Here is a 13,923-nt window from a genome sequence, read left to right as displayed (position 1 = left end):
GCTTTCTCTGCTAACACTGCCTTGACCGGTACTTTTTAAATAAAAAACCCAAACCTCCTACCAAATACTCCTCACGCGGTCACTCACAATTATCGGTCACTCCCCTCAGTTCAGTCCCTCTGCGCTCCCTGCACTCTGTCTTGGAGGCGAGGACATGCGTGAGGCTTTGTTCTCCGCACACCCTGTCCTCCTCTTAGCCAGCCTGCTTAATCCTGTGCTTTCTGCCGCTCCCTTACCTGCCTCCCAGGGTGAAAGCTCCGTGTGCCAGTTTGGCTTGGCGGGGAAGAGCCGGAACCTGATTCCTTCAGCAGGAGCGGGGCTGTGGCCATGCAGGGGGCCTGGCCTCAGGAGGAATAAGCAAGGTGGTGATCAGAAAAAGGGCATCCACCTGGGGGTGGGGATGGCGGGGGGGGGGGGGGGGGGGGGGGGGGGGGGGGGCGGGGGAGATGGACAAAGGGAGCAAAGTGTGAAGGTGCTGACACTAATTTTAAAATAAAAATTAAATGCATCTACCTCCAATTATTCTTGACCCTAAATTTAGAGTGTTGTGACCTCACCCAGTTCTCCTTGCCATGTATATTGGCTTTGATGGTCTAGGTATCGGCCTGAAGTGCCATGATCACCGCTGGGCTCTGGCTGTCCCACCCTCAGTGAGGGACAAGCGAAGGAGCTGAGCAGATGGGGGGTAAGGTGTTGTGGAGAGGTTCTAATAACTCACATGTGGTGGGGGGGGCGGGGTGAGGGCTGGGGGCGGGGCAGAACCCACAGGTCACTAGATGTCCTGATTTTAGAAAGGGAAGCAGGTGCTCTGGTTAGCTTCTCCCAGTTACAGGACCACACAGTGTCTCAGACCATCATTTAATAGGATCACATACTTTTGGCTCAGACGATTCCATTCACAAAAGTGGCAAGCCCGTGTGTCAGCCCTGGTCTTCATTCCGCAGGATCGGAACAGATCAGACTCTCCCTTGGCTCCCGTCCTGTGGGCCCAAATGAAGCCTATGCCCACTGACAGACTCCAAGGGCACCGCTGGCCTCCTGACCCTCCGGGACTCCTGTCTGGCTACAGCTTGAGTTCACTGGGCATCGGCTCCCCTCTCAGTCCAGCCAGCAAGTTGTTAGCTGCCAACAGGGACATGGTGTTTCGGGTTCCGTAGGTGGCACTGCCAATGTGGGGTAGGATCACTGGAAAGGAGCGGAGGAGAAGGAGGTAAGAAGGGTGTTTCAAGAGCCTTAAAGCGGGCTCTGCTTTCCCTACCAGGGGTTGCCAGTAAGAAGAATAGAGAGGACCTGCCTTAGTGGTCTTTGATTTGCCTACTCTCACGTGCTGCACTCCCGTGGGGCTGTCGGAGTAACAGTATAGGGACTCAAGGCTACAGAAACCCAGATGCGAGGGTGGCAAGAGATGTGTATCCTAAATTTGAGGATGTTGAACCCAGAAGGGGTCTTGGAGCCTATCCAGACCCAGCCCTTCAGATATCAGATGGTGAAACGAGGTGCCAATTCAGCTTGGGGGTTTCAGCACTGGCCAGCCACACCCGTGCCCCTGAACGTGGTGCCACACGGTTTCTCATCTACACAACTAACCATAAGAGGAAACGGTGGACAGACCGGCTCCCTCTGGCCCCACCCATTGCAGAGCAAGTGAGGTCACTTGTCCTCAAAGAATGCCTTTCAAAAGCAGCACCCAGGGCACTGAACTGAACTCCCGGGCCTTGCGGGGATGGGACAGTATCAGCTGTGGGCAACAGCCCAGATATGACAGCCAATGTTTCTCCTTTTAGCCTGGAGTGGATGCTGGGGCCAGGTTTCCAAGGGCTACGATAATGAGAGCATTCCCTGTGGGGAAGCAGCTAAGAACCTTCTCTTTGGGTTCCCATTCCAGAATGCAAATAAAGGACAGGGACTGGCTTAGACCCCACGGTTCTGTATTAGTCTGGAGACAGAATCCACGCCAGCTACCTGGACGGAACCTACTATAAAGAACGTTAACCAGCTATAAGGGAACTGGAGAGGCTAAAAAGAGAACACTGAGGCAGCAGTTCTCAAAGCGTGGTTCCCATTTTTTTTTTTAAAATACACCCACAATTCAATTTGACTTTTAAAGATACTGATACACAGAAACAACAAGCAAGATGGGGAAGGGTGAAGAATCAAGGCTAAGGAACAAAAGTAACATGAGATCTCTAAAGACTTCAGCAGGTATGCAGGATTGGATTATTTTGGTTCTTAGAAAGCAAAATCTAACTCAAGCTAATGTAAGTGGAGATCAGATTTTTCAAGAGGACTGGAGAGATCATGGAACGTGTAGAAAACCCTATGGTCAGCAAAAATCAAGGAGACGGACATGGAGAAAGCCCAGCTGAAATCTTCTCTTTTATGTTTCTAGAGATCATTGCACCGACTCCTGTCGAGTTTTCAAAGGCTCAGAAAGGAATGTTGCACGGGCTGAGCTTATGCACTAGTTGACTGAGATGAAGGACAACCAAAAGATGGACTTTTATCAAAACGCACACACATGTCTTTCACATTTTAGATGTGCGTGCAATGTAACTTTTAAAAATCCTTAACTCCTCTTTTGAGCCTCCATTCAAAGCAGCACTGGTGTGGGAGCACATGAGAAGCGCGTATTTTCAGGCCCCACCCCAGACCTCCTGGAGCAGAAGCCCTTGGCCCAGCACCCTGTGCTCGGTCAGTCCCTTCAGGTGACTGAGGAATGTAGAGATTTAAGAACCACCACACTAAGGTATCCCAGACGGCAACCTGCAGAAGCCTTGACCTCCCTGGGCTGGGTGACAGGGAGAGGGTGGGACTGTGTGTAAAACTTAGGACGCTGAAGGAAGGGCCCCTCTAGCCCTGCGACTCAACCTCTGTGGCCTGTGTCTCTGAGGCAGCGCAGCAGCTAAGCCGATGCTGGGAAGACTGCAAGCCAGATTCGCTGGCCACCGCGAGGACGGCTGCCACTGGCCAGGAAGCGTTGCCACGGCTGCTAGCAGAGACAGACACGCGGGAAGGCAGGAGGAAGCCAGGTCCTGCCACCTCCTGGCTGGCGGGCCCAGCAGAAACGGGGTGTGCGGCGTCCCAGCCACCGCATCACGAAAGCGGAATATCCAAGGGTAGGTTTGGAGCCGAGAGACTGGCACGAGTTACAAATATCAGAATTGCAATTACGCTTTCAGTTTCTCACCCTTGCACTGGTCACGGCAGTGTATAGTAACGGGTCTTACCCACGCAAGCTATGGATGGAAGACACGCAGTCACACCCTTCTTGTCAACGAGTCCACCCCCCACCCCACCACCTAGACTCACTCCTTTAGGGACAGAGACCTAGATGCACATGCCCAAGAAGCCCTCCCCTCGTCACTATGTGCCAGTGTCACCAGGAGCATAAACACGTGGTCCGGGGCGTGTCCCTCTGCGCTCGGTACTGCTCACGGCGGCTTTGCACCCAGCACCTCCAGACCACCCCTATCTCTCCTGGGGTCCTACATGACTTCGCATCAGGAAATCGCCGTTCTCACCACAGTTCTTCAGAGTCAGGAGAGGGTGGTTTGTCGGCAGCGGTTCTGGGGTCGTCACATCCATTCCAGCAGCGGCAATCTGCCCGCCAGCCAAGGCCTGATACAGGTCGTCCTGGTTCACCACGTCTCCCCTGCGAATGACAGTGGTGACGTGGGTGCCCCGGAGCTTCCTCCACCCAGGCCTCCTTTATGGCAGAACCACCCGCAGGACACATTTTCCCACTGACCAGGCACAGTGGGCACCGACATTTAAAGGAGAAAGCCTGACAAGACACTTCCTTACAGTAAGTCTCTGCAGTACTACTGAGAGGCCCAGACCTATCACTTTGCAGCCGTGTGACCTCGGGCAAGCGTGTCACATTCCTCTGGAAGACAGGGAGAGCACAGCCATCCCCAGGTGTGCGTACTGACCCACCGCTGCAGGCACAGGGCCCAGCATCGGCGTTCCTGTGGGGCCCCGTCCAGGTGTTTGTGATCTGGCTGGCCCCCGGAGCACCCGCTGAGAACCACTGCAGCATGCTGGTGGGCACATGCCTACTGCGGGCAGAGATGCAAGGATACTCCTCACTACATCCACCCATGCGGGCAGCCTTCCCCCCGTGACCGGGCCACCGAAGTAAAGAAATTGTGGGCTAGACGCTTAGACTGCACACGAAGCAGTGTCCGTGCAGTAAGAAAGAACGCAGCCCCCTGCATGGTATTGGGTATGTGCAGGTGCTCAGTGAATGGAAGCTGGGACGCTGTCAGCCATCAGCATGAGCCCTGTGTTCCTGCAGGTCCCGCTCCCTTCCAGGTCACCTCCTTTGTGGCTGAACGTTAAGAATTACAGGGAGTGGGGAGCCCTGAGGGGGGCCTCATGAAAGCCCTCCTTTTGCCTTTATTTGCCTCCAAACTGACTTAAGCAGGTTCATTTAAAAAAAAAAAAATTTTTTTAACGTTTATTTATTTTTGAGACAGAGAGAGACAGAGCATGAACAGGGGAGGGGCAGAGAGAGAGGGAGACACAGAGTCTGAAACAGGCTCCAGGCGGTCAGCACAGAGCCCGACGCGGGGCTCGAACTCACAGACCATGAGATCACGACCTGAGCCGAAGTCGGACGCTTGACCGACCGAGCCACCCAGGCGCCCCTGACTTAAGCAGGTTCAAAGGGCACCATCTGGGAAGGGGATGGAGTGACAGAGAGGGAAGGTCTGCCCCCACATGCCCAGTGGCCTGAAGGCACCCTGGGGACACTGTGATGAATCACAATAAACTGGGTCTGGGTCTATGTTCCCAAGCACAAAGGTTCAAACCGTCACTGCCTCAGACGGGCAGACCTAGGCTCGGTGTTGTGGGTGATCAGCCTCTGAAGGGCTGTTAAGATCATTAGGTCCAACTCTCTGTGGTAGAGAACACGGGCTGCCCAAGGGTACCTAGTTCCTCGCCGTTATCAGGCCTCCACTCTCTGAACCAACACCACCTGTGCCCAGCCCTGAGCAAGGCTCGGGGTACTGCTGGGAACCAGGCATGCCAGGCCTGCTCCGACCAGCATGCTGTTCTTCCTCCCAGCCTGGGGCACTCTCTTGTGGCCTTTACTTACTTCTGAGTGGCTGGTGGGTTGGTTCATGGAGTGGCAAGCCGCACCTGTGGTCTCATCAACAGCCTACAGGGAGGAACACCTTGGATCACAGCAGCAGGGGCAGCCCCTCTCCAGGCTCGCTCGGCATAACCAGGGAGGTTAGACGGCCCCGGCATACCTGCTGATGTTGACAAACACGGCTGTCTTTTTCATCTGCTGGAAGAAGTCCTTGTTGCAGAGTCCCTTGGTTGCAGGCGTTAAGGAGCAGGCCACAATGATGAAATCAGACTCGGCGGCCAGCTTGGGGGTGGACACTGGGAGAGAGCAGGGTTCCATCAGACGCCGGGTCCCAGGGTGGAGACGGCAGAAGGGTGGGAGACCAGAACTGGTCCTCGCTTCCTTCTCCAGAATTGGGAACTCCCAAGAAGCTTCCTGAAGGCCTTGTCTCTACCTGAACACCTCTGATAACTGTATAGTGTCGATAGCCACTGGTGGGATCCTGGTGTATTACAGCATTCATCCAGCCCCTGGTCTCACAGATGGGGAAACTGAGGCCAGAGAGGGGCAGGAGCTTGTCAAGGTCACACAGTGGGACCTGGGTGCCTCTGGCTTTCACCACCTTCAGGGCCCAGTGTGCCAAGGGGGTGAGGAATGGCTAAAATCCAACTGCCCTCTGTTCACCGAGCTATGTACCTGCCAAGGGGCTGCATCCACCAGACACAGGCTGGGGGACGGGGCTCACCAGTTTATTAAGAAAACGTGAGTGAGAGTTCCCAGCGATTCCTTACATCTGTCACCATCCTGCTGCTCAGCCCAGACATGGACAGTGGTGACAAGGAACTCTGAAAGTGTTCCTGGAAAGTTCTGGCATGAAGAGAACTCACTGTGTGGCTCAGATAAGTCCCTGTGCTCTCTCACTGGGCCTGTGTCCAGAGGCAAGCAGATCAGATAGCACCTGAGGGACACCGCAGGCCCTAGGAACACCTGGAGCTCCCACACTCTGCCCCCCAAATGCTGCCACTACAGGAATAGACTGCCCCCCCCCCCAGATGGGTGCAGATAGGGCTCCTATGGAAACCAAGGCTATACTTACCAAACTCGGCCTGGAATTCTGCTGCTTCCTGAGGCCTGGGCTGGCGCCCTGTGTATAGAAATTTCTGGATGCCGAATGGCTTCAGACGTCGAGCGATGGCCTGACCTGGAGGCAAAGAGTGTCCTGGCTTGTCCCCAACCCCTGAGAGGGCAGGAGCAGCACCCAGCAGCTCCAGGGCCAGGGAGCCCCTGGGAGGTTGGCCCTTTCATCAGCTCCCCACATGAACTGGTCCTGCCCCGTGAACCAGCCCCCAGCCAGCCCACACTGCCCCCAGGGGGACAGAGATCTGGAGGCAGCCCCACAGCTCCTCTGAGGCTGTGGCTGGCTTCGGCTGTCCTCACATGGTCCTGGTCCCCTGCTAACCTTGCCTGAGAACTGGATCTGGCATCCCAGGAGTGGCCTGACTGAGCGGTCCCCTCCCTTCCTCTGGACCCCTGCTTCTGTTAACATAGCCCAAGACCTCTTATGACTTCTCGGTGGCACTGCCCAACTGCCAAATCGCCCCAAATCTTTAAGACATCTTTACATGAGCTGCTACTTGGGCTGCTGGATTTTCAGAGTCAGAAAGTGCCCCAAAGTTGGTGGGTTCTTCCAACTCCATCCTCACCCTCACCTCTGTGCCAGGCAGATGCCCGAGAACCAGTGACAGCTGCCTGTCTGGCTGAGCACAAGCCTTCATGCCAGATTTCTCCAAGCAGGAGCCACTGGAAGAAAACAGCTCTGTCGCGTCTGCAGAATCACAGGTAAAGCTCGGCCCACTGGACCGTCTGGTTCCTGAGTTAAGCTTTATGAGTCAAATGCCTTCCAGACAGGCCTGGGGGAGCGCGAGCTGTCCCACAAGAAACCCTCCTAGAGGCCCCAACCCCGCCGTCGTCGTCATTGTCACCTTCATCTGTTCTGCATGGAGCTGTCATCCTACAGAAGCCTGGCGCTTACAGCTTGCTTCTATCACCTAGTGAGTTCTTAACAAACTCCTGTTTTTGTTTCTTCTGTTTTCTGTTTTTGCCTGTGTTTTACAAAGCTGTGTCTGTTCATTAGATGTTCCTTCTGAATGCAAAGTGCACTGGGAACAGCCAGTTATGGCCACCCTTTCCAAAGAACTGTCAACTTCTAGACACAGGGCGCCAAAGACTCAAACCAAGCCAAGGTTGCTGGAGTGGACAAGTGGGTAGGTGGGAACCTCACCTATGCGCCCCAGCCCGATGATGCCGACAGTGCTCTGCGTGAGTCCATAGCCACACATCCACAGGGGCTTCCATGAGGTCCAGCCACCGCTGTGAGGAGAGGAGGGGTGGGTAAGAGGACCCCGCCTTGGGCAAAGATGAGGGCTCACTGCAAACTCACAGACCCAGAACCCCCAGGGGGAGAAGATCATCCTCTCCAGGTCAAAGGACACACAGTAGCATGAATTACACCCATAGCCACTCAGCATTTTCGATAAGCAGCCAAAAAGACTCTTTCTTTAAAGCCACTGGGGGTGGGGCACCTGGGTGGCTCAGTTGGTTAAGCGTCCGGCTTCAGCTCAGGTCATGATCTCACAGTTCGTGGGTTCAAGCCCCACATCGGGCTTTATGCTGACAGCCCAGAGCCTGGAGCCTGCTTCCAATTCTGTGTCTTCCCCTCCCTCTGCCCCTCCCCTGCTTGTGTACTTGTGTGCGTGCATGCTCTCTCTCTCAAAACTAAATAAATAAACATTAAAAATTTTTTAAAAAGATAAAGCCACTGGGGACACAGAATCCAAGGCCTGGAAGGGGTCTTAGAAGTCCTTGTCCCATTTTTCAGATGGAGAAACTGAGACCAGAAAGGGTGCCCCAAGGTCATCCAGCCAGGGCAGAGGTAGGAGCAGCAGGTTGCAAACTCGGGGGCTGGGATTCCAAAACCAGAATTCTCAGCACCCCAGGGAAGCAACACAAAGTAAAGCCATAGCCGCTCCCCGCCCTTGCCCTGGGTGGACAGGGGGATGGCGCCTGCCTTGAGCCACTTCTGATAAGATGCCGACTCCCTGGATAAGAGGGTGAGCAGGATGTGAGCGGGATGTGAGCGGGACGTGCAGCACTGTGTCTCCTCAGCCGCCTGATGCCCCCGCCCCAGCTGCACCCCTGGGGCCCTGCATCTGCATGCCTGCTGGCCTCCCTGCAGCTGGAATGCCTGCCCCAACTCTGGACACGCAGACACAAGTCCCTGACCCGAAACCTTCAGGCCAGGGTTTTGAACTTTCAGTTTTCAGAAAGGCTGTCTGGTGCATGTGCAACATTCTACACAACACCCTCAGCTCACGATCAAACACATCGGTGTATCTGCAGCAAAACATAATGAGTGTTGCGGCGCCTGGGTGGCTCAGTCGGTTAAGCATCTGACTCTGGATTTCAGCTCAGGTCGTGATCTCATGGTTCGTGAGATCAAGCCCTGCGTCTAGCCCTGCGCCGACAGTGTGGAGCCTGCTTAGGATTTTCTCTCTCCCTCTCTGCCCCTCCACGGCTTGTGCTCTCTCTCTCTCAAAATAAATGAACTTAAAAAAAATTAAAAAAAAATAAAAACATGAATGTTTACACTGAGTGAGAAAAATAAAAATCATTAACAGCCTCCTGTCATGTCCAGTCAGGTTTTGCTACCAAAAGGCTTATGAACTAACCTCCAGCTTCAGAGCTTTTGGGAGTCCTGCATCACGAGCAAGGATGGTGGACCTGTCCCTCTAAGTGCTCAAGAGGATGCCACCTCTTGTGTGAAGCCTCTGATCCACACCCCTGCCCCTATTCCTCGCCAACCAGGCAGAGCTGATCTGTCCGTCCCTTATCCGCCCCTCACGATTTCCCTTCTGTGCCATGATTCCCCCACATTTCTCTTCAGCTCTGCCCTGTACTTCAGGGTGTTGGCTGAGTCTGTTCCCCCCCGGTAGATGGGACACGGCTGGGGACGGGGACCACATCGGGGCCTGGGTGACACTGGGTGCTTAGGAACCAGCTCCTGAGCAGAGCCAACTTTCCCCTTAGGGGTTCACTCACTTCCTCACTTCCTCGATGGCTTCTGGCAAGCGGCGACAGGTGGTGAGCAGCAGGGAGACGGCGAGTTCTGCCGTGGCGTCTGTCAGGACATCTGGGGTGTAGCCCACACGGATGCCACTATGAAGCAAAGATCTGGTGGCAACACAGGCCTCAAGCACCTTCACCAGTTTCTACCTCTGGGGCATCTCCAAATTGCTGCTCTGCTCCCTTTCTGTGCTGCCCACCGGGAAGCTCTGAGTTGTAAACGGGCCCTCAGGAACGGTCAGCCCTCCTTCCCCTGGTCTCCCACTGGGGGAGGGACACGAAGACGGAAGATCAGGGCCCGGAGTCTGGGGCAGATAACTACTTGGCCTTTCCGAATCTCCTCGTCTCAAGAGGGAAGGAAGAATACCAGCCTCTTCTACTGCAAGGGGTTGTTGTGAGGGTCAAAAACCACGCTGAGTAAGAAAGGGTGCTACCTCACGGATGTTACCTGCCGTTCCTGACCATTCGGGCTTATCGTAACTGACCCGTGCTCCCGTGCACAAATTTTATCATCGGCCACCTCATATCCCCACCGAAGGGTTGGAGGGATATGAGCAAATAAATATTCTGCTCCCCTTCCGGCTCTGGGGGTCAGCCCTCACCCCGGCCCCCGCCAAATGTGCAAGCTGCGTTTACCGCTTCTTGATTTCATCCAAAGCCAGGTGGTCAACGCCCACAGACATTGTGCTGATGACTTTGAGATTGGCTCCTGTTGTGCAGAAAAAGCATCATCTGTATCTTTCCTCACGGGATTCAAAGCCATAACACTGGAGATATCACAGGGCCATCTGCTTATTATTATTTTCTTAGGATAAGAGGAAAGGCTGACATCTCGGTTCCTTACTTAAAATTCTGAACAATCTTACTCAACAGATTTGACAATCCTCCTTGAATGCTCAGTGGTGGCTCAGGGACATGAAGCGGACTGCCCCAGTCACAAGCTGCCACGTGGCAGAGCTGGGGTTTACCCAGGGGCTTCTGACACGAAGGCCTCCACTCTTACCCACTGGACTGTTCCTCCAATGAATCCTCCAGTCTCCACTGACCACACCTGGGCCCTGCTGTGGACACTTCTGAGGCATCCACTGAGAAGTGGCTGCGGTGTGACCCTCTCACACCCTCTCCACAGGGCAGGCCACCAGAGAGCTGCAGGGAAAGGCTGGGGCACGGACTGACTCAGCACTGATTCGTGAGGGCCTCCTCCCATCCAACAGCCTCTGAGTCTGAACCTTTCCTCAAAACAACTACATAGGCTGACATTTACCTGGCCCAGGGCTGAGACCTGTGTCTGGGGTTAACACATCCTGGGCACCTGCTGGAGCTTGGCACTGAGACGGTACCTCCCACAGGATACAAATGAGCCCAGAAGGGACAGGGCCTTTCTTGAGATCATAAAGCAAGGCTGTGGCAGGGCTGGATGAGGGCCCTGAGTCCCAGCCAGGAGAGGAGCAATGCCTGGGCCAGAGGGAGCCACACACAACGGTTCCCTCTGGCCTAGCACAGCAGCGAATGCCTTCAGAACTCAGAGAGGTGGCTGCAGACCTGTGTGGGAAGCCAGCCGCAGCAGATCGGGTGCCCTGCGGGGCCAACACACCCTTGGAATCCTCCCCAGAGTGCACACACCTGCGGCATCCAGGAGCCTCTTGTCCACGCGGTCAGTGAGGAGACAGAGTAGGCCGTGGGCCCCGGCCACACCTCGCTCCAGCTCCTTGTCGGGGATTGGCTCATCCGAGTCCCAGTGCTCCACCTGGCAGCTGAAGACCAAAGAAAGGCCTCTCAGAAGCAGGGGAGCCCCCAGAGGCCCCCAGGCTCCCAAAGGCCTCCCGGGGCTGCGGCTCCCTTTCAAAGTGCCTTCTGCTCGCTCTGGCCTTGGGCTGCCTGGGGCTGGCTGAGGAGAGTCAGGGTCAGGTGCATGGCGCCCTCAGAACTGTCTCCAAAGGGTGGCTGAGGGTAAAGGGCTGTCACAGAGTAGAGGCCACCAAGGGCTGACAAGAGCCTGGACTGAAAGGAGAAAGTCACGGGGACAGCTCTCAGCTCAAAGCAGGGAAGAGCTTTATCACCCTCACCGGCCTCTTGGCGAGGGGGGGGGTGGGGTGGGCCTGCACCACGTGAGGCTTGAACGTCCTGTCCTGGGAATCCATGCAGCGGAAAAGTCTCCTACTTGTACTCTGCCAGGAAGGACAAGAGCAAAGCGATGCAGCGCAGAGGGGTTTTAGGGCACACTCCCACGGCAGCTTGTGTGCCGTGGATGTGTTCCCAGTGGTGCTACCCAGCCTCCCAGTCCTTGCTATTTAATTCGGTGCAGCCATCAAGTATGGCAAGACACGGGAGGGCTGCTGGCACCTCCCAGAACACCCTGCTGCCAGGCCAAGCCCCGGCATAGCCCACCTTTCACCCTCCTCTCCATGGGCATGGCACCCAGTGCTGAGCTGTGCGGTCTACGGCCATTACCACCATTGTTGCTTCTGCCTCCCCCCTTCCTGCTCAGTGCTGGGTCCTTGATAGGTCCCCAGCAAAGCTTTTGTTGCACTGAACAAAATCAATAAATCTCATTTTCGCATGTCACTGGGTCCCACCTTCTCCCTGCCTGACACTGGCAGGGCAGACCTGTATGACGGAGTACAGTAAGACAGAGCTGAGTTCAAATCCCAGCTCACCGCACCAGAGCAGTGTGACTTTGGGTGAGGCACTTAACCTCTCCCAGTTTTCTTATCTGTAAAACAGGAATTACAGTATCAACTCCACAGTGTTGCAAGGACTGAGTTTATGCATAGGAAACACCTGAAAAACTGGCATGCAATCTTCAATTTAAGGGTCAGGAAAGGCCCCTGCCAACTGTCCAAAGAGACCAGGCCAGTGACTGCTAAGGTCCCTGACCCTGGTAGGGTAAAGTTTCAACAGCCTGGATCTTGCGTCACAGGCGGCCTCCCCTCTCCCCAGGCCTTTCCCTTCACCCGCACTGCACGTGCATGGGAATTGCAGGGTCTAGCGGCAACAGGCTCAGAGAAGGCTAGGCCGCAGAGAACTTTCTTTAAGCCTCCCCAAACTCCACGACCGGCCCCGCCCGGCACAGCTTGGGAAGTCCGGCAAGCGCAGGGTCCTAGCTCCCCCTGGCCCCTGCCCCCCCCCCCCCGCCCCCGGTCCTCCGCACCAAATACAAGTGGGGGGTCAGGAGGCCGCCCCAAGCCCGCCCGGACGCGCCTAGAGACGCTGAGTCACCCCGGGTGCGGGGTGCTGGAGATCCGGGGAGGCGGGGGTCCCGGGCTCCGCAGCCCCTTCCCAGACACCACCCCCAGCCCCGGCCCGGGGACTCGGCGTGCCGCGGGGGCGCGCGGTTCTTACTCTGCGGCGCGGGCGAGAGCGGCCCAGCCCTCGGGGGGGATCCTGCGGGTGACGAACACCTTCATGAGTCTCACTGGCTTCATCCACCTACCAGCCGCGCGACGCTGACCGGGACCGCCGGACCGCCGGACGGAAGCGGGACTTGACGAGAGACGGGGCGGGGCCTCGGAGGGGGCGGGGCGGGGCCTGGGCAGGCGGGGGAGGGAGATACAGGGAGGTAGGAGGAGTCGGGGTAGAGGACTCAGGAGGGTGAGGTGGGGGAGATTGCACAGCGAGCAGGGGTGGGGGAAGGGACCCGGTGGGCCGCCAGTGGGGGCTGTGCGTGTTCAGGGAGTGGCAGTGACAGTGTGACTTTTTATGGGGTGTAGCTGTGGGGCCCCCAAGTATGAGCCTCGTGAAGCTGTGTGCGCGTGACCAAGCCCTGGTGGAACTGGGACTTGTTCTGGCGGGCCTTTGTTCTTGGTCCCCAGGGCCTCCCTCTGAGCACTCACTGCGGCGGAGGCCCAGGGACTGGAAGGTGTGTCTGGAGTTGGGAGTTGGGGTGGGTAAAGGGGCATCCAGGGGAGAGTCCTGTGTGAGTGTGTGTGGATGTCTGTCAGCATGCCTATAGCTGTCGGAGTGTGTCTGTCCGGAGAGGGAGATGCAGTCAGGGACCATCCTGATTCCCAGAGCCTGACTGTCCTTGCTAGGTCTCTTCCATTATGGTCACACTGTTCCAGGCAGAGGCCTTTGGTCACAGGTGAGCTCTGATCCAGGCCTGTGTCTTCTATACCCAGGAGACTGGACCAGGGCGGTGTGAGTCCAGGCATGGCCTCTTTAAAACCTGGTGCATTTCCCCATAGGAAATCCACAGTTGTGAGGGGGAGTTTAATTGGTCATGGGCCACCTGGCAGGCCGGACAACTGCTGACTGGCAAGCTGAGTCCTCTTGGTCAGCTCACGTCATCTTTCTAAGCCTCAGTTTCTTCAGCTACAAAATGGGGTAACAAGCACTTACCTTTGAGGGTTACTGTGACCGTTAAACAAGCACCGTTTGCATGGCGCCTGGGCCGTGTTAGGTGTCCATCGCGTACTGAGGCTGTGGAGGGGAGAGGTGAGGAGCTCAGGCTCTGAAGCCCGGGCTTAAATCCCAGCTCTGCCACCCACTAGCCACAAGTCATTAAACTTCCGTGTGCTTCAGCTTCCTCGTCTGTGAGATGGGGTTAATAGTCGTGCTACCTCATGGCTCGTCGAAGAGATGAACCACGTGTGCCAATGTTACCACAGCATGTAACACATGTGGCGGGTGCCTGACAAATAGTAACACGTCCAGGGAAACCCACACCCTGGTGCCCTGAGGCTGGTAGTTAGTTGGTCAGAACTGTAGCTGCAGAAGCCAGACTT

At 56.0% G+C, this 13,923-nt stretch overlaps 1 protein-coding gene across 2 annotated transcripts; it reads right to left on the bottom strand.

Annotated features, from left to right (window-relative positions):
* Nucleotides 1-844: 844 nt before the first annotated feature.
* On the bottom strand, nucleotides 845-12,715 carry GRHPR (glyoxylate and hydroxypyruvate reductase). Of its 2 annotated transcripts, XM_043565621.1 has the most exons (10): nucleotides 12,542-12,705; nucleotides 11,266-11,367; nucleotides 10,823-10,953; nucleotides 9,836-9,908; nucleotides 9,176-9,292; nucleotides 7,359-7,447; nucleotides 6,174-6,278; nucleotides 5,259-5,394; nucleotides 3,522-3,652; nucleotides 845-1,185 (listed from the first exon to the last, which is right to left on the bottom strand). In XM_043565621.1, exons 1-10 carry the CDS (start codon nucleotides 12,622-12,624, stop codon nucleotides 1,064-1,066), a joined length of 1,089 nt encoding a protein of 362 aa, XP_043421556.1. In that variant the 5' UTR covers nucleotides 12,625-12,705; the 3' UTR covers nucleotides 845-1,063. The 2 variants fall into 2 exon arrangements, with proteins under 2 accessions (XP_043421556.1, XP_043421557.1); XM_043565622.1 differs by lacking the exon at nucleotides 11,266-11,367 and having other exon boundaries at nucleotides 12,542-12,715.
* Nucleotides 12,716-13,923: the final 1,208 nt, after the last annotated feature.

This window comes from Prionailurus bengalensis, chromosome D4 (assembly GCF_016509475.1).
Source record: "Prionailurus bengalensis isolate Pbe53 chromosome D4, Fcat_Pben_1.1_paternal_pri, whole genome shotgun sequence".
NCBI classification, from domain to species: Eukaryota; Metazoa; Chordata; class Mammalia; order Carnivora; family Felidae; genus Prionailurus; species Prionailurus bengalensis.
Note: the sequence above shows the minus strand (reverse complement) of the source record. Positions and strands in the feature narration are given on the sequence as shown.

Coding starts and splice junctions, on each gene's coding strand:
- GRHPR (XM_043565621.1), bottom strand. CDS start 12,624: ATGAAGCCAGTGAGACTCATGAAGGTGTTCGTCACCCGCAGGATCCCC. Junction 10,954..11,265: donor CCCCCCTCGCCAAGAGGCCG/GTGAGGGTGATA, acceptor TTTGGTCTTCAG/CTGCCAGGTGGAGCACTGGG. Junction 7,448..9,175: donor GCCATCGAGGAAGTGAGGAA/GTGAGTGAACCC, acceptor CTCTCCTCACAG/CGGTGGCTGGACCTCATGGA.